The 24,198-nt window shown below is 31.2% G+C and overlaps 6 protein-coding genes across 6 annotated transcripts; 3 read left to right on the top strand and 3 right to left on the bottom strand.

Annotated features, from left to right (window-relative positions):
* Nucleotides 1-89: 89 nt before the first annotated feature.
* PKNH_1247100 (SICAvar, type I (fragment)) lies at nucleotides 90-2,222 on the top strand (the record flags this gene model as incomplete). Its single annotated transcript, XM_002260481.1, has 2 exons — nucleotides 90-578; nucleotides 1,791-2,222. Coding segments are annotated over 2 exons (921 nt in total), but the record flags the coding sequence as incomplete, so codon positions are not given.
* Nucleotides 2,223-3,555: 1,333 nt separating this feature from the next.
* On the bottom strand, nucleotides 3,556-4,681 carry PKNH_1247000 (Plasmodium exported protein, unknown function; the record flags this gene model as incomplete). Its single annotated transcript, XM_039114189.1, has 2 exons — nucleotides 3,556-4,044; nucleotides 4,538-4,681. The coding sequence occupies 2 exons, from the start codon at nucleotides 4,679-4,681 to the stop codon at nucleotides 3,556-3,558; spliced, it is 633 nt and encodes a 210-aa protein (XP_038969837.1).
* A 2,856-nt stretch (nucleotides 4,682-7,537) lies between these two features.
* PKNH_1246900 (Plasmodium exported protein, unknown function) lies at nucleotides 7,538-8,886 on the bottom strand (the record flags this gene model as incomplete). Its single annotated transcript, XM_039114188.1, has 2 exons — nucleotides 7,538-7,990; nucleotides 8,695-8,886. The coding sequence occupies 2 exons, from the start codon at nucleotides 8,884-8,886 to the stop codon at nucleotides 7,538-7,540; spliced, it is 645 nt and encodes a 214-aa protein (XP_038969836.1).
* Nucleotides 8,887-11,642: 2,756 nt separating this feature from the next.
* Nucleotides 11,643-14,131, top strand: PKNH_1246800 (Plasmodium exported protein, unknown function; the record flags this gene model as incomplete). The annotated part of the gene is made up of 2 exons (XM_002260480.2): nucleotides 11,643-11,735; nucleotides 11,957-14,131. 2 exons carry the CDS (start codon nucleotides 11,643-11,645, stop codon nucleotides 14,129-14,131), a joined length of 2,268 nt encoding a protein of 755 aa, XP_002260516.2.
* A 2,588-nt stretch (nucleotides 14,132-16,719) lies between these two features.
* PKNH_1246700 (DNAJ like protein, putative) lies at nucleotides 16,720-17,827 on the bottom strand (the record flags this gene model as incomplete). Its single annotated transcript, XM_002260479.2, has 2 exons — nucleotides 16,720-17,291; nucleotides 17,494-17,827. The coding sequence occupies 2 exons, from the start codon at nucleotides 17,825-17,827 to the stop codon at nucleotides 16,720-16,722; spliced, it is 906 nt and encodes a 301-aa protein (XP_002260515.2).
* Nucleotides 17,828-22,161: 4,334 nt separating this feature from the next.
* PKNH_1246600 (Plasmodium exported protein, unknown function) lies at nucleotides 22,162-23,074 on the top strand (the record flags this gene model as incomplete). The annotated part of the gene is made up of 2 exons (XM_002260478.1): nucleotides 22,162-22,367; nucleotides 22,537-23,074. 2 exons carry the CDS (start codon nucleotides 22,162-22,164, stop codon nucleotides 23,072-23,074), a joined length of 744 nt encoding a protein of 247 aa, XP_002260514.1.
* Nucleotides 23,075-24,198: the final 1,124 nt, after the last annotated feature.

The following is a 24,198-nucleotide window of genomic DNA, read 5'->3' as shown; positions in this document are numbered from 1 at the left end:
CATAAATTTGAACATCTCTTTATTTCATTCACTTTTCAGGTTCAAGTTCAGGTTCAAGTTCAAGTTCCGCTTCTTCAACTTCACATAGTAGTGGTGATTCGTGGTGGGGATGGGGTTATGTTGGTGGTTTTGCTGATTCTGTTTTAGGAGCACCAGTCAGAGCCGTTTCTGCGGCTGCTTCTAATATAAAGAATAGTGTTGTTTCTACTACTCAAAAAGTGTGGAATTATGGGTCAGAAATTATTGAGAACGCGCAAGCAAAAATTTTGTCTATCGCGAATCCAGTTACATGGACGACCGCAGTTCCTTTGACCGTCCTTAGGACTGCTTCCAATGTAGCTACCCCCGTTATACAGGCAGTTGATAATATTGATAAAGCTGCGAAAGCTGTTCTCCAACCTCCTGGACCTCCACCCCCACCTCCTCCTCCTCAACCAGCCCAACCGGCTCCACCACCCAAACCAGTTGCTCCTACCCCCACCACGAACCCTACAAAAACTTGGGATCGGCTTATCCCTTTTGTTGCTTTGGCTCCTGCTACAGTTGCTATTTCTATTTTTTCCTACTTAATCTGGAAGGTAAGCAATAAAAAGAAAAGGAAAAGGAAAATAAAAGGAATGAAAAGGAATAAACAAAAAAAGGAATAAAGAGAAAAGAAAAAGGAAGGAATAAGAAAGAAAAGGAATAAAAGAGAAAGAAAAGGAATAAAAGAGAAGGAAAAGAGAAGGAAAGAGAAGAAAAGAGAAGGAAAAGAAAAAGAGAAGGAAAGAAAAAGAGAAGGAAAGAAAAAGAGAAGGAAAGAAAAAGAGAAGGAATAAAAGAAAAGGAATAAAAGAAAAGGAATAAAAGAAAAGGAATAAAAGATAAGGAATAAGAAAGGAAAGGAATAAAAGAGAAGGAATAAAAGAAAAGGAAAGAGAAAAAAAAAAAATAAAAATAAATAAAGGGAATGAATGAATATGTATGGGGTGCATATGTGTAAAATTTCGGATTTTTAGGTTGCGGGATATAATATTTTACGGTGTATATGTGTAAGATTTCGTATTTAGTTTTGCGGGATTTAATATTTTTACGGTGTATATGTGTAAGATTTCGCATTTAGGTTGCGGGATTTATAATATTTTACGGTGTATATGTGTAGAATTTCGTATTTAGGTTGCGGGATTTAATATTTTTACGGTGTACATGTGTAAGATTTCGCATTTTTAGGTTGCGGGATTTATAATATTTTACGGTGTATATGTGTAAGATTTCGCATTTAGGTTGCGGGATTTATAATATATTACGGTGTACATGTGTAAGACTTCGTATTTAGGTTGCGGGATTTAATATTTTACGGTTTGTGTATAAGATTTTGCATTTAGGTTGCGGGATTTATAATATTTTACGGTGTATATGTGTAAGATTTCGTATTTTTAGGTTGCGGGATTTAATATTTTACGGTGTATATCTGTAGGATTTCGCATTTTTAGGTTGCGGGATTTATAATATTTTACGGTGTACATGTGTAAGATTTGGCATTTTTAGGTTGCGGGATTTATAATATTTTACGGTGTATATGTGTAAGATTTCGCATTTTTAGGTTGCGGGATTTAAGGTGTAAGAACAACAATTATGGACTGGTGTTTACATGTTTTGGGGGAAAGATTCTTTTTTTTTTTAACACAAAAAAATAAAAAAATAAAAAAGAGAAAAAAAAAAAAAATGAAAAAGAAGAAGAAAAAAAATTACACACCATAATCTTCTTAGCAAAAATATTCTCTCTCTTTTTTTTTTTTCTTTCTCTGCAGTATTTTGCTCAACTGCGTAAGATAAGACTCTACAGAAGAGCTCCTTTAAGAATTCCCGGTCCATCCGTACAGGAACAACTCCTTGATCATGTGGAAGAAGCTGGTCCACATGAATATCAATTGGTGAAGGAACGAAAACCTCCATCTGTTCCAGCGAGAACAAAACGTTCTGCACGCGATCCTGCTGGTGGTGGTCGCGTGAATCGCCGCACCATTATTAAAATTCATTTTGAACTGGTGGACGAATGTCAAAAAGGGAACACAAAATTGACTCAGAAAGATTTTCTGGAACTTTTAGTTCGAGAGTTCATGGGAAGCGAATTTATGGAAGAAGAACAGGTTCCTAAGGAAGAGGTTCTTATGGAAGGGGTTCTTATGGAAGGGGTTCTTATGGAACGTGTTCCAATTTTAGGTTCCGTGTTTATGGTTTAGGGGGTTATGTTTCATGGTTTAGGGTTCACAGTTCAGGGTTCACAGTTCAGGGTTCACAGTTTAGGGTTCACAGTTCAGGGTTCACAGTTTAGGGTTCACAGTTTAGGACTCACAGTTTAGGGTTCGCGTTTTAGGGTTTAGGATTAAGGATATAAATTAAAAGTTTCACTCTGTGAGAATGAATTCTTTTGTTTGACGGGTGTGAAATGAATGAAAACCTTCATTCATAATGTGTTATGTTCAGATCAGAATTTTATTTCAAAGAGCAGACACACACACACATATATATATTTGACATATAGTGTCGTGATAAGGGAAAAAATATATATGCTTGGAGTGTAAAATGTTTTGGAAAAAAGAAATATTATAGTTTCATACCCCTTTTTGTCCTTTTTTAATTATGTGATAAACAGACATAATAAGGCGTTTGAATATTCATGTTATTTCTTAATTCTTTTTAAACTTCTTTTATTATTTTTTTTTTTTGTCCTTTTTTTTTTTTTTTTCTTTTGTTTTTCTTCTGTATTGTTTGAATGTGCTCATATGTTCAATGTATAATGAATATGATATCATAAAGAGGAAAAAGAAAAAAATATATATTCTTTCTTCCAACTTTTATTCTTATTTTGTTTGCAAAAAAATTTTTTTTTTTTTTTTTTTGGGTGAAAGGACACCCTTTTGTTTATAGAAAAAAAAAAAAAAAAAAAACATTCTTCTTTTTTTTTTTAAGAACACACACATTCTTTTTTTTTTATTTTTTAAAATTTTTTTTCTTTATTTATTTCTTTTTTTCCTTAAATTATGTTTCCATCGTTGCGAAAAATTGCCCCCAATAGGTGTTATATCTTCTTCTCGTAAAAAAAATGTATGGGACATCCGCGGGCGAGCGCCCGCGCCCCCCTTAACGCGGACACTATATTACAGTTTCCGCGCAAAAAAGTGTGGAAGAAGCACAACCTTTTTACAAATGGTCCACAATTAGACTTCATAATGGAAGAGGATGAAAGAGTAATGAAGATTATAAAAATTACAATAATAATAAATTGATAACAAAAAAAAAAAAAAAAAAAAAATTCATGATTTAATTTTTTTGCAATGGGAAATTTTCTTTATTTCGCATGATATAAGGGTTGAATTCTTTCCTTCCGGGACTTTGTTAAGGTTTCGAATATCAGACGGATAAATTTATTTTGGTACACCTTAAACCGTAAACCTTAAACACTGAAATGTGAACTGGGGATCTCTAGTCTTTTTTCCCCTTGACTTTTTGTTGTGCTGGTTTTTGAGCACCTTTTTCATTAGAATCTTTTTTCTCTTGGACTTTTTGTTGTGCTCATTTTTTAACTCCTCTTATAGTATTCCTTCCCTTTCCAACCTCCTGCTCTAATAACTTCTCTAAAATGATATTATATTTCCTGCCCAACGCTGCTTTTACTTGAGAAGTAGTGGGTTTCTTCCTATACTTACGAGCTTGCTCTTTTGCGAGTTCTTTGCACATTTCTTCAACTGAATGTTCACTCCATAGCAGATCTTCTGTATTTCGGTCTTTACTGAAAATGATAGTAGCATCACCTTTTTTTCCTTCAGCACTTTCAACTTCATTACCAGCACCAGTGGGCTCCTTACATTCACTTCCACTTGCCTTCTTACTTTTTTTTTTTTCCTCTTCTTTTTTGCCCTTCTTTCCAAATAATGTTTTAAGTGATTCATTTTTTCCTGGCGGAGTTGCTTCTTCTGTTTCCTTGCTAGCTAAATTTCTACCAACAATATTATCTACTTGTAATGGAGCATTCACACCCTGTCTTGAAAAATCATCCTGGTGCTAAAAAGGAAAGGGAATGAAATGCATCAGATAAAGGAATCATATTGGTTGATAAAATAAATGAATAAGGGAAAAATCAGCTGTTTGGAAAGGAAAGGGAAGGGGAGGTTCCGGGTTTATAGTTTAAGGTTTTAGGGGTGTCAGAAATCATATTCCGGGTTTAGTAGTAAGGTTTTAGGGGTTCTAGAAATCAGATTCCAGTTTTAGGAGTAATGTTTTAGGGGTTCTAGAAATCAGATTCCGGGTTTAGGAGTAACGTTGTGGGGGTGTTAGACTAAAGTTTTAGGGGTATAGGTTTAAGGTTCGATTTTGTAGGAGTCGGATATCTGGTTCAGTGTTTAGATGTTTTAAGGGAATTGGGAGTTGTTAATGGAGCAATGCAAAAGGGCATTATATGTGGACGTTAACGGTTTATAGAATACTTATAACGTCCACATCCCGTTATCATTTATATGAATGTTCTTTATCTTTCATTTTGTGTATAATGACTCACCTTTAAAAAGATGCAAGCAAGAACAAAAAACAACATAGCAGTTCTTTTAGTGAAAAAGGACGATCGTTGTGTACTTTTCTTTTCATCCATTTTTCTTTCTTCCCCAGCTCCTACAATTTGGTAACTACCACATTGCGATTGCATCGACCTTGATGATGCGCCGTTGATGATTATTTCATTTGTATGTGCCATGTTGGTTTATTGATTTTTTATATATATAAAAATAATGTAAGTGAAAAAAGAAAAATTTTTTATTCAGTAATAAATTAGAGAACAAAAAACTACAGTACAAATTAAAAAAAAAGTTATATGTGAAGGAATAAAAAATGAAATAATATATGAGAGTCCGGAAGTCAATTAAAACAAAAAGGGTACAATTTTTTTTAAAAAGAAGAAATAATAAAGTATGGAAAGAAATAATACAAAAAAATTATATTAGGTCGGCGGTTATTTATTTCTCTTTTATTCTAAGGACAATATTTATTATAATATACGAAAAATAAGTGTCTACCAGTAGAATGGTTCTCTTTTCTTTTTTCTAAATATAATATTTTTTCACAGCAGATGAAAAAAATAAAATAAAATAAAATAAAATAAAAATTAAAGTATATAAGTTTAACTGTTTTTTTTTCCCCCCCTTTCTCTTAAACATATATTTTTCCGTAAATAGTAAAGAAGTATATTTGCCAAGAATTAAATTAATAAGACTGAATACAATTAAATATATTATATATCAAAAAAAAAAAAAAAAAAAAAAAAAGTAACTTATAATTATGCCACACTTTCTTCATTATATAACAATGCGTGAAAAAAAAAAAAGGAGGCTGTTCTAAAGCATATGTAATACAAATGTAAATTCTAAATCATATTTTTATCATTCCAAAAAATATATATATATATATATTCCCCGATAATATTTTCTGTTATCATAATATAAAATCATATAACATTCAATAAGAATATTTTGTATATTTTACGAAAAGTGTGATATGTAAAAACCATACTGTGGTGTCCCTTTGTTTCTATATATTGGGCGCCGAAAATTTTTTTTCTTCCGCCCCCTTTTTTTTTTTTTGCGTACATATATGCCAAATTAAAAAGAATATAACTATTCCGACCATCGTTATATAAAAAACCCACGTTTTATTTATTTTATTTTTTTTTTTTCTCGTATATGTGACTTTCCTTTTTCCTAAAATAATTTAATTTATAACTTAAAGAACAATTCAAAAGAATTTTATTCCTGGTTTAGGTGTAGGTCGGTCTCCAAATTTTGCACCTTACATTCTGATGCGTGTGAACAAATGTCTTATTACAAATTTTTTCTATACATATATTTCTGCTATTTCAGAATAATTTATTATAGGAAATATTGAAATAACAGAAATATAAACGAATAAAAGAATGTGTTCGAAAATTTTTACTATGAAAAATATACAGTACATAATGTTATCGGATCATATAATGCATTAAGAATAAACGTAATTTTATATTAAGCTACATGAGAATATTAAAAAATATCTTTCTACAAATTTTTTAAGGAAGAAATGTTTTTATACTTCTATGTACAATTCTATCTTGGTACCATATTTTGATAGTGTGCACACATTTTCGCGATTATGTGCTACATATTCTTCCTCCATTCCTATCCTTATGTAATAAATGATAGCATGAATGTGTACTACATATATTTATCACATTCTGCCTCATTATTACAAAAGTGGGCCTACCTGAAATGGCACCTAAAGCACCATTCTTCAATATTCTTACCTAATATTCATAGACACTTCACTTTCTTACACTCCATATGCTACACTATTCCCCTTAAAATAAATAAAGCAGTATATGCTGCATATATTAATTAAGGGGATTTGCGATGGTGTCATTACACGTTCTGCACATTATATACATGTGCATTATGCAGTAAGTCAACGTCCACCTCTTATGTGCATGGTAACGGGCATCCATTTCTTTTGTACACAATATACTATTTTATGCATTCCTCGCTCTGTGAAAAATATTTCTCCAATTATTATATATTTACTGCATCGTCACTCATAATGGTTTCATTGTACACATTTACACTGTAATAAGATTCTTGATATCAGAACAGTACTTTCAAAAATAAAATGAATCTTCCTCTCCAGAACTTGAGAACGCCCTTCCCCCATAAACACATATTTTTATTATATATTCTCCTTAATAATTATAAATAATAATTGTGCTCATATTTTAATTTTTCCTTGGTCCATTTTTCCACTTATATTTTTTCCTTCTCATTTTCTTCTTTTTTTTTTTTTTTTTTTTTGCAAGAATGGGAAAAGTGGTATTTACATAACATGCATACTATATTACACATCTGTTCTTATGCAACGTGCGGTTCGTATATGCGTGGCATAACCTTCAGCAACAAGCATTTTACACATAATTAAATTGGTCCATGCACTTTTTATGTATTGTCTTTTGGAGGTATTATGCATGTATGTATATATGTATCACACCATCCTGAAGGAACCCTTTCGTTCTGAACTCTTAAATTGTTCGGAATTTTTCGAGAAGATAAAAATTAATTTTTTCCTGCGTCGTTTTATAACTTAAGCTCATTTTAATGAATGTCCATTTATGTAAATTAGTGATATTTCCCTGTCATTCCAAAAGTAAAAAGGGGGGATATAGAAATCGAAGTGAAATATCATAAGAATATTTCACTTCCCTTCCATTAGGCGATATGACATAGTACGGTAGTAAGTTGAAATTCCTTTTTCTCTTTTATGTTTTTTCCTATCATCATTATATGCACTTTTATAGGGACTCATAAAGATATCATAAGAAAACAAATCAGCATCTATGACATAATTTGTCCTTTCCCCAAAAAGTGCAGGTGGCTGTTCCGCTGGCTGTTCAACTTCCTGTTCTACATTAGGATATCCTACTCCCCATCCCATTTCCCTTGTTGAGGAGTTTAACTTCCTCCCTCGGGTGCTACTTCCCTTTCAGCAACTAGTTCTCATTGAGTAGAAACTTCTCTTTCAGTAAGAACTTATCATTCAGCAGCTTCTTTCCTTCCTCCAGGAGCTCCTTCCATCTTTTACTTTCTTCCCATTTACGGAACTTCTCCTGCAACGTCTCTTTTTTCTTTTCTTTGATTTTTTTTTCTTTTTTCTTTTGCTCTTCCTTATCATCATTATCCATTTCGTCATATGATTCTTGTAATGTGCTTAAATAATTTTTATCATCCATGCGAGCAGTTCGCACAGAATCTTTATTCGCCTTTCGTACTTCACTTGGTTTTTGAATTTCTTCCTCTACGTAATATTTCTGACTTTCTCCGAATTCCTCCTCCTCTTCCTCCTCTATTGGAGCGTTTTCATCATTTGTCCTTAAATTTCTACCTACTTTATTACGTACTTGTAATAAAGTACTCACACCCTGTCTTGGAGCATAATCCTGGTGCTGCAAGGGTAAAAGGGAATGGTATGAGAAGGGAATGAAATGAAATGGAAGGAATGATAATGGTTGATAAGCTAAATGAATAAGGGAAAAATCAGTTGTTTGGAAAGGAAAGGGGAGGTTCGGGGTTTATAGTTTAAGGTTTCAAGGGGTATAGGAGTAAGGTTTTAGGGGTGTTAGAATAAGGTGGTAAGGTTGTTAGAATAAGGTTGTAGGGGTATTGGAATAAGGTGGTAGGGGTATTGGAATAAGGTGGTAGGGGTACAGGAATAAAGGTTTTAGGGGTGTCAGAATTTAGATTCCGGGTTTTGAGGGGAGGTTTGAGGGTGTTGGTATAAACGTTTCAGGGTGTAGGTATAATGTTTGAGAGGTGTTAGAAGTTAGTTTCCGGGTTTAGGAGTAACGTTTTAAGGGTATATGAATAGGGTTTTAAGGGTTATTAGAATAAAGTTTTGGGGTATAGGACTAAAGGTTCCAGGGTCCAGGATTCAGGTTCCAGGGTTAGCATTAGTTGCTTTGGGGGGATGGAAGATGGAATAAAAGTAAAAGGGGACGGAAAAGAACGAAAAAAGGAAGAGAAGGTACTTATTATATTTCATAAGCTCCATACAATGTGTATATCGTATTTGCATCATACTGCCAATCTGTATCTATATTTTAGATAATAGGCTTTCTTTTTTTGTTGTTTTATATGGAAAATGACTCACCTTTAAAAAGATGCAAGCAAGAACAAAAAACAACATAGCAGTTCTTTTAGTGAAAAAGGACGATCGTTGTGTACTTTTCTTTTCATCCATTTTTCTTTCTTCCCCAGCTCCTACAATTTGGTAACTACCACATTGCGATTGCATCGACCTTGATGATGCGCCGTTGATGATTATTTCATTTGTATGTGCCATGTTGGTTTATTGATTTTTTATATGTATATGTAATAAAATTATAGGAAGGTATGAGGAAAAAAAAAAAAAATTTTTATTCAGTAATAAATTATAGAACAAAAAATTACAGTACAAATTATAAAAAAATTATATGTGAACAAAAATACAAGAACAAATTATTCTATTTTTTTATAAAAGGGGTCACCCTTATTTAAACTACATGTAAAGGTTCAGTTTTTTGAGTGACATGCACGCTTTATTTTCAGTACATGTATTTCTTGCGTATTGTGCTTTATGGATTAGGGTTATAGGAGAGGTATTCGTGATTATGTGTTAATGGATCAGAAATTTCGGTGTTCTTAGCGAATGACTATTCTACTTTTTCGGATAACGACTCCAGTCCTTCAGATTTAACGCATCGTTCATCATTTTGCTTGACCATTTGACATGGAGAAAATAATGTTATAACACCTATTTGATTAAAAGGTACTCTTTTTCGCGTGCACTTCCTAAAGTGAAATCTGTAGTATATGCTTCATTTAAACAATGAGCTCATCATTCACTTATGCCTATGCTGTATTGCACAGGGAGATGGAGAAATATGTACGATGGGAGTCCTTTCTGTTCACTTCTCTTTCTTTATTTATTTTCTTCTTATATCCTATTTACTTGCACAAATTTTAAGGAATGAATATAACACAAAGAAATTGCAACCTTCATATATATAAGTGAACGCAATGATAGAAGCAGGGGGAGGAAAGAAAAGGAATTTCCGAAAATGTTGGCAAAAAATATTTTCCATTTCTATAGCGCCAGCGAAAAGCTTCCACGCGTACCTTTATTGTAGATGGTGGTTCCTTTAGAAAAAGTAATGTACGCACAACGCGGATTCGTATTCAACTGTTCACTATTCAACTGTTCACTATGCAACTGTTCACTACACAACTGTTCACTACACAACTGTTCACTACACAACTGTTCACTACGCAACTGTTCACTATCCAACTGTTCACTATCCAACTGTTCAGCACACAACGCGGATTCGTATACAACTGTTCACTATTCAACTGTTCCAAAAATACATCGCAAAACACCACCATTTACATCTGATTCGGCAGGAAAAAAAACAAAAAAGAAGCGTCGAAGAAAAAATTATATATAAATGTATTTTAATTTTTCAAAGAATTATGAAAAAAGGAGAGGGGATCTTTCGCCTTTTTTTTTTTTTTTTTTTTTTTTTTTTCATAATTATAAGAACAAAGGATTCTATTGAATCCATTTATATTTCCACCCTATGAAGACTTGGAATTTCCATCTTTATTGAGTCTAATTCATTCTTCCTTCTTTGACAGCAATTTTTTTTTTTCTGCTTTTCATTTTTTTTTTTTTTCTTGCGGAAAGTATGAGGGTAAGCGCGCGCTCATATTGTGATATGTCCTGGCCGCGCACACCCAAAAAAAAAAGAAAAAAAAAAAAAAGGACGGTGGATGATGAAATTCGAATATTACAGTTGCAAAAGGTCGCAAATATAAAGAAAATTTTTTTAAGGAAGGAGTTGCGCCCACAAGCAAAAAAAAAGGACAGTGGATGATGAAATTCTAATTCCACAGTTTGCAAATGTTCCAAATGGAATTTTAGGGGAATACCACATAAAGGAAGGGAAAGGAGGAACAAAAAATTCACTCGGTAATCCTAAATGTAAGGAGGATGCCTTAAATTCGCAGAGTCGCTCTTTGTGGTGTACATGTGTGAGAATGCAAACTCAGCTTAACTGTACAACTAGCAGTTACATATAATTCTTCTACTTCCTTTCTTTTATAAGGGGAGGGGAGTAAATTTACATTGTATCAATATTTTCCACTTTTCTTATTCACCACTGTTCCTTACATTAAATAATTTGAAAAAATTTATTTATATATTGCCCTTCGTATAAGGTACTATTATTAGTTTTCTAAAGAAAAAAATTACATTTTCTATTAATTCCAATATAACAAAATAACATGCAATGGAAAAAAGAAATTTTAGGTGAAATTTTTTTTTTTGCATTGCTTAAGCAAATTTTTAAATAAAATAAATATAAACTAATTCAATAATGCTCAGAGGAGAAAAATATGCTACCACTCTTTAATTTCTTTTTTCATTTGAAATTGGATAACATTTCTTCCATTTTTTCTATCTTCTATTGCATACGAATAATTATCCAACCATTTTATATTCATGCATTCTTAATGTTTCGTACACGTTTTATAAATAAAGTAACTGACATCTTTTTTTTTTTTTTTTTTTTTTTTTTCTTTTTTATAATGTACTTTTTCTTTTTCTCCTTGGCAATAATATAATGCTTCATAATATTTGAAAATATAGGAAGCTTGTGAACATAGTACATAAGTGAAAAAATGTTCGTACATGAGAATGTTCATACATGAGAATGTTCATACATGAGAATGTTCATACATGAGAATGTTCGCACATGGGAATGTTCGTGAGAGTGTTTATAAATAGGGATTATTGTACATGAAAGAAAAAGGTATAGTCGGGCATTCTTATATATTTAATAGGAAAATTTTTCTATTATAAATTTTAACTATCAAAAGTGTACATCATCAGATGTATACATTATCAGATGTACGTTTTACCATGAAGATATATTACTCAAAATATTTCCTAATAAGAACATTCATAAATAGAAAATTTCTCCAATATTAATAGAAACAACGTGTAAGAAAAAATTTGGTACCGTTGTAAAAATATTGACCAATTCTAAATGATATTCAAGAATGAGGCCGCATCAATCAAACTCTGGAACACTTCTTCCTACCATGTTATTTCTCTGTATTCTTATATTATGTGCCACGCATTATGTGGATAAGGTAATAAGGAAATTCCATTCACAACCACCCCCCTTAACGCATTCTACTAATATTATTCGCACCCTCCGCGCCAAACCTCCCCCACTCCCCCCCCCCTTCCTTGGTGGGAAGTAGAGAGAGTCCGTAATGAGTGTAAAAAATATATATGTGCGCCTTATAATATTATGCGATGCATGGAAAGAAGAATGACATTCATCCCCCCCCCCATTCCTTCCCTTCAGAATGACTTTGGAAAAGTATCCAATAAGAAGAGCGGTCACAATGTGTTTAACGTCATAACTAGCAGAGTACTTAGAGGATATGAACAAACTGAGGATTATGGTGAATATGAACGTTTAAAGGAAAAATTAATGGGCTTAGTAGATGAGGATGATACAGAATTTACAAGCCGCCTGAAATCTTGTATGAAAGATGATAAATTTAAAGAACAATTCAAATTATTAATGAAAGATGATGATGATATTACCTCAGAATACAGAGCAATAATCGGTGATAAACCTTCTAAAAAGACACATTCTAATTCAGAGCATACTGCGAACTCTACCATGCCCGAATGTAAAGATAAATCTTGTAATAAATATGAATCACAGTATTTCATTCCAGACTATGATTCTAGAAATGTAAAAGAATATGGAAATTCCAATCATAATGGACCTAACCAGAAGAACTCCTATAAAAAGGATATTGGTTATGATGATAGCTCTGATGATGACTATCATAAAGATTATGACAGAAACAATAAGAAATTCTATAAAAAAGATTATGCTGACGATTATGATGATTATCATAAAGACTACGATAAAGACAATAAGAAATACTATAAAGGAGACTATGATGGTGACTATGATGATAGCTCTGATGATGACTATCATAAAGACTATAACAAAAAAAATAAAAAATTCTATAAAAAAGATTATGCTGATGATTATGATGATTATCATAAAGACTACGATAAAGACAATAAGAAATACTATAAAGGAGACTATGATGGTGACTATGATGATAGCTCTGATGATGACTATCATAAAGGCTATGACAGAAACAATAAGAAATACTATAAAAAAGACTATGCTGATGATTATGATGATGAATATAATGACAAATATAATGACAAATATAATGACAAATATAATGACAAATATAATGACAAATATAATGACAAATATGATGACAAATATGATGATGAATTTGGAAATAAATATGAAAATAAGCGCGAAAATAAGTATCAAAATAAGTATGAAAATAAACATGAAGAAAAACTTGGAATTAAGCCTGGGTTCCAACCGGGATTCCAACCTGGAATTAAACCTGGATTCCAACCGGGATTCCAACCGGGATTCCAACCTGGAATTAAACCTGGGTTCCAACCGGGATTCCAACCTGGAATTAAACCTGGATTCCAACCGGGATTCCAACCGGGATTCCAACCGGGATTCCAACCGGGATTCCAACCGGGATTCCAACCGGGAATTAAGCCTGGATTCCAACCGGGATTCCAACCTGGAATTAAACCTGGGTTCCAACCGGGATTCCAACCAGGAATTAAACCTGGGTTCCAACCGGGATTCCAACCTGGAATTAAACCTGTACTTCAACCTGCAACTCAGCCCACAAATCAATATGGAAATGGCATCAAAGAAGCAAATAAGGACAGAATCCAGGGAAATAAACGATGTAATAAAAAATTCCCCAAGATACCTATCATTTCAGGGATAATTAATTTTATAAAAAAAACTGATGCCAAATATCAATCAAAATTAGTACGAATATTTAAAGAAGAAAAGGAGAAAAATCCTACATTTAATGATAAGTCACCTAAATTAAGCGCTAAAAACGTGCTCAAAGTCCTTTTACCAGTTTTCGGAGCATCTGCCCTTTCCTTTGGCATGATTTTTGCTCTTGAAGGAATATATGGAATGATCATTTCATTTGTATTAATATTTACATCAATACTATACGTTACAACTAGATACAAGAGGGCGATTATTCTTTTAAACAAATTAAATAATGCAGAAAAAGCGCAACCGAATAAGGATGTTAAAGTGCAACCAAACAAGGGAGTTAATGCGCAACCGAATAAGGGAGTTAATGCGCAACCGAATAAGGAAGGTAAAGCGATGCCGAAAAGTGAATTGAATGTTATGCCTAAGAAGGATTCTAAAATGGAACCCAGGTGGGAAAACAAAATGCCATCCAGATGGGAAAACAAAATGGAACCCAGATGGGAAAATAAAATGGAACCCAGGTGGGAAAACAAAATGCCATCCAGATGGGAAAACAAAATGGAACCCAGATGGGAGAATAAAATGCCATCCAGATGGGAAAACAAAATGCCACCAAGAAGGGAAGAGAATTTCCACACATTCAAAGACAGTTATTATTATAAGACAAGATAATTTCATTAAATCTCTAAATAACATTCATTAACGTGCATTTAATTTTAAAATATTACCGGCATTTGATACATATATAAACTACGGATGATGTATATGGTACGCTTTATATTTTTTATTTTTTCAATGTAAATACAAAACATATTTCATATGTTTCTTTCTCTCTTTTTTAAATATACATCTTCGATTGGACAAATTTGAGCATCATTTAAATAAATATATTTTTATTTAATTAATTTTTTTTTTTTTTTTTTTACGCTACAAATGTGCTTCCTCTAATTATTTTGTCCGTTTTCCTTATTTTGCTTAGTCATTTTTTCAATTAGCCAGAAGTCTTCTTTTTATTTTCCCTCTTTCTACTTTGAAATTTTTATTTTCTTCTTTCTTTTTATCTGAACCACAAGCAACTATTATGCTTTTCCGTGCAATGATTCCTTTTTTGAATATTATTTGGACAAATAAAACATCAATACGATCTATATATGAACTACATATATGTATATGTAATGAATATATAGGCATATGTGAGCTATATTAAATATATATATTCGTTCAAGAACATAGCAACCATGAACAAAATACATCTGAATTAAAAATAAAGTGATATAGTACCTAATATAATATGTTTCAGATGCTAGGTACGTATGATCTGCCCAATGTGTACACCTATTATTATATTGTTCATTACCAAGTCGCTCAGAACGAAGAAGCAGATAATTAATTCTTCCTCCTTTGTACATAATAGCATCGTTCCATATTGGATTATTAAATGTAGACACCTGAAAGGGCCTTCTCTCTTTTGCCTTGGATGTTACACCATATCTCTACTAGGAATTGGGGGTATTCTTCCTGATAAATAGACATGTCCGTATCATTTCCTTGTGAAACATTCCTTTGTCCTACTGAGCTTGATTGCTCTTCTAACGCGCACATTATAACTGTGGATACTTTATTACCATTTCACCATCCGTTTAACATAGATGAAGTCATAAAAAAATGTGACACTTCCACTGTTTCCAGAAATATAGAAAATTTGAGAATAATAAAAACAGACAACTGTTTATCTTGTGTATATGTCCTTCTTTTCCCATATGGCAATGGAATAAGACAACAGAAAAAATAAAAAATATATGAGGCACATAATATTTACGAATATTTATGCAGTTCTCATTTTAAACAAATCATAAAAAAAAAAAAAAAGAAAGAAAGAAAAACGCTTCGTTTGGTTGTACATACAATTCCCTACACATCGCATATTCCGTTTCAATGCTGGCACAATTGTTGCATGTGCCATGTTCCACGTAAACATTTTCTCCGCCTTAGGGCTATATTATTATTTCATCATGTCTATCACCTCCCATTTAGTATGCCTCTCATTAGCCTTACTGCCCATTCCTCTACATCAATGCCTCTGCTTCCCATGAGCCTAGCCTTCTAATCACTATCAAAGGAAGGTGCTTTACTGGGAAATACCTAAAACAAAGGCCCATATATTTACTTTCTTTTTAACAAATACACTAATTAGCATGTTTTACAGAGTTCCTAATTCTAATTATATGTACAACAGGAGATTCGTTGGGAACGCCAATCTAGTCAAACGATGCAATACATTTTTTTTTTTATAAATACTAGAACCTAAGTTACCAAGAAAAGGGAACTATGAAATTTGCAAATTTTTCATAACTAACGTTTTGTAATAATGTAAACCGTTATTACCCGGGTTATATATAACACTATAAGTGTTATTACACCTAAGTGCACCGCCACTGTAAGTTGTACAAAGACAGATGCATCAATTTTTAGATCCAAAAATCATCTTGACAACCTAGAACGAAAATTGCAAGTAATCATTTTTTTCTGTTCCTAAAATATTATCCACTCGCACATCTATTCAGGCAGCCTCCGCACAATACATATGAATCACTTAACGTGAGTCATTTCCTAAAATAAAATAGTGTTAATGTCGAAAAAGGGTTAATCAGGAAAGAGTTCCGTCCTTTATGTTTTCTTTGAGCTTAAACCGTTATATAAATATACATATGATACATGTATATATATATATGTATAAAAATATGTAAACGGATAATTCAACTTTATGGTGAAAACTAGACGTAGGAAGGATATACATAAACATAACTACAAATTAGAATATTTCAAAAATGGTAAAAGAAATAAAGTAAAGGAACAACAAAAAACAAGTAATGGTAAACAAAAAAGGGTTAAAAAAAAATGAAAGGAAAAAAAAGGTTTTTCAGTTCCATATTACATTATATATAAAAACTTAGAACATTTCTTTTTTAATTATTATTTTTTTTTTTTTTTTCCTTTAAAGAGTAATATAATTTTATTTAATTATTTATTTAATACACTAATTAGATGAAACCTAAATTCCATTCATTTTTCTTCACTGCAGAGATGCAGCATTAAGATAACCATCACGTAATACAAGCATATAATGCGCCTGGGAAGTACTTACTAATTTTAATATAATTTTAGGAAATTACATAATATTTAGAAAGCGCTAATTTTCGCGCTCTGGCATATCATGCAACTTCCTTTTGATTAATTAAGTTTTCCTCTTGGCATTCGTTTTAAAAGGTATTAGCTAAAACCTCTCTTAGTACTTTCTTTCTTTCACTAGTCAAGCTTTTGGGAAATATAACCTCGAATTCAATTATTAGATCTCCACGTTTGGATGGATTTTTTGAATAAGGCATTCCTTCCTTTGGAATCATTCTCCTAGAATTAGGTGTAACAATATCATCTACTCTTATATTGATTTCTCTGTTATCTAATGATTTTACTGTAAACTGGAAACCTGTTAAGGCTTTGTCCAGAGGCACATGACACTTATATACCAAATTATTTCCTTCCCTCTCAAATCGATCGTGTTCTTTTGTCTCTACTTTAAAAATTAAATCACCTGGTTCTAACAGAGGAGATGACTGGTCACCTTCACCATAAAACGTAATGGTCGTTCCATCATTCCATCCCGCTTGTACATCGATCGTTACCAATTTATCGTCATCGTAGCTCTGAATTCCATTAAACCTTTTTCGCGTAATTTTAAGCTTCTTTTTGCATCCGTTATACAGTTCTTCCAGTGACAGTAGAAGACTTACTTCGTAAGATTCGGATTTATAGCTATCGCTCCTTTTGCCTGCTATAAAGCGGGGATTCGGGTGGGAGTATAAATGCGTACACATATATATATACATGCATATATATATACATGCATACATATATACATTCATATATATATACATTCATATATATATATATATACATATAGGTACATATTTAAACGGGAACACGCGGGAAAACTCCTCTTCGCGCGTTTCATCCATGTCTCCTTTTTTTTTAACCTGAAGTACCCGAAGGTTGGCCATGCATATTACCCATGTTATGGACAAAGGAGGAAAATGACGGGAAGTCGTCATCGAAAACCGATGTAAACGAGAAGTTTTTACTGGAACCAAAAAATTTATTGAATAAATCAGCTGGATCCATTCCTGCATTAAAAAAATTCATATCGTCACCAGACATATGTTCCTTAACTCCTTCTTCACCATACAAATCGTACGTTCTTTTTTTATCAGGGTCAGACAAAACATCATAAGCTTCAGAAATAATCTTAAATTTTTCTTCCGCTGCTTTTTTATCGTTTTCATCTAAGTGTTTATCTGGGTGCCATTTCATGGCTAACTTTTTATAGGCTTTCTTTATATCATTTTCTGTTGCATCTTTAGGAACTCCCAACACGCTGTAATAATCCTAAAAAAGCAAAGAAAAAAAAAAAAAAAATTGGAAAAAAAGTATAATTAAAAAAAAAAAGTGGACAAATATGTTGATAAATGAAACATAAAAATAAATAAATGTGCTTCTCTCAATGATATTATTGTGTTTCCATTTATTCATTCACACTTATTTCGTAATTTCACAAAAGATATTATTATATAATTTTTCATCATTCTTTTCTCTTTAATATATATATTTTTTTTATCTTTTTTTTTTTTTTTTTTTTTTTTTGTCAAAAAAGAGAAGAAGCAAAGTACAACTTCCCTTCCTTATTGCTCTTTTTCCATCTTCGTGTGTATATTACAATTTACAATTTCGTTTCTTTTTCCTTTTAATCCAACCTTTGATTTTCCGAATAATCCTGAAAACGGTGAATTGAAGTTCTCTGACTTTTCTGCTAGGAACCTGTCAAATCGTATATCTGACGTTCTTCCCAAACTATCCTCACCACCCTCATTTACTCCATTCTTACTCTATAATGGGTATGAAATAAAATATTAAAATGAATGTGTATCTGATATATGATAAAAAAATCAGCGTGGAAAGTGCAATTCATGCTATGTCAAAAAATCGTAGAAATTTGAATCCCTCAATGCAACTTCTTATTTTACTGTCTTACATAATTATAACAAGTTATAATCCATATTAGGAGGGAAAAAAAAAATACTTTAACACAAAAGAGGAATATACTTAATTTTTTTCTCCTAAGATAATTCGTAAACATTGCCATTTATCCTGTATATATATAATTACACTATTTTCTTTTCCATAAAATAAGTTGTTTTTAATGTAATTATCGTGACACTTAGCGATTTCACAATTTCTTTTAAAATTAAAAAGAAATATATATATATATATATATCATACAAATGACACACTATACGTAGTAACTTAATATTGATTCTTATTCTAATGCTTAAGATGAAAAAAATTACACCAATAGAGCATCTCTAAAAGGCGAGAACAAAGTTAACTTAGGCAACAGTGAAAAAAAAAAAAAATCTAATGTAACAATTAACCATAGTGTTAAGTAATTTTTTAACATGTTTTACAATTTCATTTAATTAATTTCATGTTAGAACAACGAGAACAAAAGAAAAGGGATTATTGAAGAATCTTTAAAAACAACGACGTAAAAAAAAAAAAAAAAAAAAAAAAGAGAAAGAGAAGGAGAAAGAAAAAAAAAAAAAAAAAAAAAAATCGTAAAGCTTTTTATTAATAAAAACTATAGTTTTTTTAAATAGAACGAAGGCTTCAAGGTTTTTACTCAGGTTGAAGACTTCTATACATAACGATTCCAAATGAAGAGCACAATGTTTAAGAAAAATATCGTACTATGAACGTAAATTATGAATTAGGGGGGGTTCTGACTATTCTAGTACAAAAAATTTATAAAACACAAATGAATAAAATTTTAACTCCATATAGGTATAAAGATGTACTAATATAATACCCATCAATATATATAGTGAATAGTATAAAATATTGCCTCAGTTTTAAACACAATTTTTCTATGTAGCGAGACCTTTAATTTAAAATTTTTTTTTCTTTTTTCTAAAATTATAGCTTTCTGGATGAAGCTTTTTTTTAAACTTATACATTATTTACTACACCTATTTAATAATATATTTCTATTTTTTCTTTTTTTTTTTTTTTATGGTCAATGTTGATACAATGTTAAATTTTTTTTTTGCGCTGTACGTAAATAACAAAAAAGAAAAAATAAGGCCTCTTATTTTATGTTTCTTTTTTCTTTTTTTTTTTTTTTTTTTTGCAAAAAATATTCTTCTATTGATAAATAAACGTAAGAAAAATTAGAAGAAACTTTTTTAAAGAACAATAAGATTAAATAAAAATGTACAACTTTACTTTGAACGGGCAAAGGCGCTTTTAATAACACCACCTGAGGGGTAATAATCTTTTATATGTTCCCTTAATTCAGTATCAAAGTAGTGAATTAAGTTAGCTATATAGATGAACACTTTTTTTTTTTTTTTTTTTTTTTCTAATATGAAATTATTTAATGCTTCATTATAACTCTAGAATTGTTCGGTATTGCGCATTGTGTTTATTTTATCAACTATCGATTGACATAGAAACGTTAGGGATGTTTTGTGGCTCCTTTGGCTAATTCCAAAAAGAGGTAACCACATCTTAAGCGTATACACATATATATATATTGAATAGCTCGCAGCAGATGACACACGCGTGCATTTTTTGCGCATAAACGTCATTTCCTCTTTGCCAACTTTTCACCTGTTCTAATAACTTTAGACCATTCGTGAATAGCCTTTCATGTAAGATTTTTACAACACCTATTCGTTAATCAGAAAAGCAAAACACATAGGACATTAAAGAAAGCAAATCCTTTGTGTACTCCCGCCTTATGCTATAATTACCTCATTTTATCTGAAAAAAAGTGTTAACTACCATGCTGAATCGGCCTCATTCTTTTAATTGAGAGGAGAGAATATCAAAGAAAACAATTACGCACAAAAGTGTTACACGGGAAAAATTACCCCTTTCACATTTTCTACATCATTATCATCAATCGCCGAAATTCCGTTTAATGTAACTTTTAGAAAAATGAAGAGGGTTCAATGTGTGCAAGCTGTTTTGCTAATCTTTTTAAATTATTCGAATTACTAAAAAAGACGCACAGAAATTGGTATATATTTTAGCAACATTAATGTTAATGGTATGGTCTAACGAAAATTCTAAAAATTTACATTTCAGAATATTTTTCTAAATTCTAAACCAGCATGCGGTGAAAATTAATAATTGGAACAATTTATTTCTATATCATTTTAACTGTACAGGTTATGATTATAAAGGTTGTTACAAATATAGATGACAAATAATTTTGCGCCTTGCAATTAAAAAGTACATCCATATGACTACAATTTTTTGTAGGTTTCATTTTTCCATATAAATGAAAGTTTAAATTATGAGAAAGAACAAGTATTATACGATTATGTAACGGTCTCCTTCTAATCTCTCAATTTTGTTTTCCATCCTTCCTCTAAGAAATGTGCTATAAAATATAATTTTACTTTTTAAAAATAATTCATAAATATGCTACAGTCAGTTCCAATTTTTTTCATCAGAATTTATAGACCATTCGTATACTTCACCTTTTAGAACATCAACATAACTTTATTAGTAGTTGTTAACAAAATATGTAGGACCAATATTTCTTGAACCACATCTTGCAGTTATTTTATTTTATTTTATTTTTTTTGCTAAAATGAGTTTGCTCACACTTATACTATTTCATTATTATTGTATTTTCTTAGTGATTGACACGTTACATATATGATGTAAAACAGTTATGCGGACATTTTGTGCTAATGACATTTGGGGGTTAATATTAAAAAAAAAAAAATTGAACGCCAAACTATTTTTCGCTGTTCCCTTAAGTTAGCTATGCAATTATTCTGTGAAAAAAAAAAAGAAAACATGTATATATGCAATGTTATATATACTAAAATGAACTGTAAATATATCTACTTGTACAATACCACACTTAGTTGTGCCATCTTTTCATCGTTACAAATCTCGGTGAATGTTTACGAAAAAGAGGAGGAAGCAGTTTGCGCTTCATATATAAATTAAGACGAATAATAAATTCTTGGTAAAAAATAGAATAACGCTTCCGTTTTTACAAATTTACAAAGTAGAAGAAGACATGAATCGAATATTAAATTCAGCAAAAATTGTAACAGAGTTATATTTGCGTTTACGTTCATACAAAGTATGTATGACAAAATATTGCAAGCAAATTTTAACAGAACCTAACAGGTTTACAACTATAAATTATAATAAATGTTATTTTAAAGTTTGTTCATTTTATTTATTTCAGGATGTAGTATGAAAATTTTCAAAGTTGTTCGAGTAAAACCATTTGTTGTTTTGCTATATTCTTCTGATTAACATCAATCGCCAAGGGTAGCATTTTGTTCCATAATCATCATTTTTTTTTTTTTTTTTTTCGGCCACAAACCTGATTTCCCTTTTTTTCTTCGTTATAATTCAAATTTGGAATTATTATGTAAAATTTTCTTTTGTTCCATATAAGGGGAATATATATATTATTAAATATCATTTTACAAATTACCACAGCTATATTTGGTTTATGAGTAAAAGAATCTTCTAATAAGGTGAGGGGAACATCTCAGAAGATTCCTCACCATTGAAAATATCACTCATATATTTTCAAAATACATTATTCTAAAATGAAACCTTACAGTTGTCTCGTACATATTAACTTAAAACATAGTAGTGCGTCAGATCGAGTTAGAAACATGTCTACATGGAAAACTTCCACGTCGTCCATAAAACCGAGAAATAAAAATATAACTATAAATACAATCACCTTTTTTACAAATATTATATATTTATCCCTTTTATTGTGCATATTCCAAGGATCTTTCGACTACAGGTAAAATTTATCATACTGTTATATACCCATGCGTTTGTGTGGACACATTTTTTTTTTTTTTTTTTTTCTCTCTCTACATGCTTCCATTTTTCTTACATGGACATGTAAGTAGTGCGAACGTAAAAGTAACAAATGTCCTCAACGCGCATTCGTAAATTTCATATTACAGGGACGTAAATAAATTCTCTACCAAATATACAAAAAAATTTAATGGTAAAGCGACAGGTATCACATTTAAGAGAAATCTGGCCCAAGATTACTATGACAATGTACCTGAAGTGCCAGAGGAAAATGTATTAGAACCAGATGATGCAACCACAGAGACTGTTGAATTTCATAACTCCAGTTACCCCCTTGAAGAAGATGAACTTGATGATAGTGAAAATTTAGATGAACTTATTGAAGCATGCGAAAAAGAATTTGAAGATATTCTTATAGATATTACAGACCAGTTTGTAGAATTTACAGACGATATGAATCATTACTGGTGTGATAAAATGTGGGAAATTGTATGGTGTAAATACGCGGATAATGTGTACACTAGTGTGATGAAAAACCTCCAAGACCCAAAACTTTCTTTAAATGAAAAAAAAAATATTTTCAAATTTTTGATGGAATGGTTTAGGAAAGATTTCAAGTGCTTCTTGAAATTGATTAAGGAAGAATGGGATTTGCGGGATGAACCAGAGCAATACTTAGAAAGATAAAACAAAGGAAAAAAAAAATCAAATATGATGCTCCAGAGGGATATTTGAACTTCCGTTTACAAAAGAGGAGTCCATTTTTTTTAAGTTATTCATCTCTTATTTTACATGTGAAATGTAAAAACTAACCGCATTATTTGCTATCATATGTATATTATTTAACCTAAGGGTTTAACCTTACACAAAGAGTTCATCTCATGGGCCTTATAGCATAACGAGTTTTTCATTATTTCGTTTTACACGCATAGTGATTGTTATTCGCCCCTTTTTCGAGCTGCTCGACAAAATGCAGTCGTTATTTTTATACACTCCTCTGTAACTATCGTTACAGGAATAATGAAACACGCTGCGCTGAACTCATACATGCATGCATACATACGCGTCTCTCACTTGGTGAACCCTTTTTATTTTTTGTAAAATTCGTTTGTATGTCATTCTAGAAACGGAGCAGGATGCACTGCTTTATGACACTTTTTTCACACAAGATGTACAAATCCTTATTTGCTGAAAAACTTTTCTCTCTAAAAGATGAAAAATGTCACTCATCTTTTTTTGTGATGTACAACACCTTCATGAATAAGACAAATAAGTACCTGTTGCTTTATCGCAAGAGACAAAGATGCCTCAATTAAATATTCCTAAAGGGGTAATTATTTTTGCCATGTGACATTGATACCTTTACGTATTAAAAAAAAAAAAAAAAAAAAAAAAAAATGTACCACGTTGCTATATATATGCAAAAGTGCAAATTGCTCTTATTTTTATTATTCTTTAGTTAAACTTTGGCTGAATACCAGTTCATATTTTTAAACAAAAGGAATGATATAAATATTCTGCAAAGTGCTTAACTAGAAGATAAATTATATTATTAATTTTATTTCGCTGGGCATTAATGTACCTTTTTCTTGTTTCATCCTAATTTTATGCGTATCATATGTTAAGTGAACTTAATTTGGAACAGGCTTTTTAAATGCGTTTTTTTTTTTTTTTTTCCCCGAGTACATATTTTTATGTACTGTTTTTTTTAATACGTCAAAATGATGCAGTGCTTCCATTTCACAATTTCCCCCCATTTTAAATGAAAAATACGAAAAAAAATTGTAAATATATAAAAATATATATATATA

The sequence above is a fragment of the Plasmodium knowlesi genome (assembly GCF_000006355.2).
Source record: "Plasmodium knowlesi strain H genome assembly, chromosome: 12".
Taxonomy (NCBI): domain Eukaryota; phylum Apicomplexa; class Aconoidasida; order Haemosporida; family Plasmodiidae; genus Plasmodium; species Plasmodium knowlesi.
The sequence above is the reverse complement of the archived record's forward strand: the minus strand, read 5'-3'. Positions and strand labels throughout refer to the sequence as shown.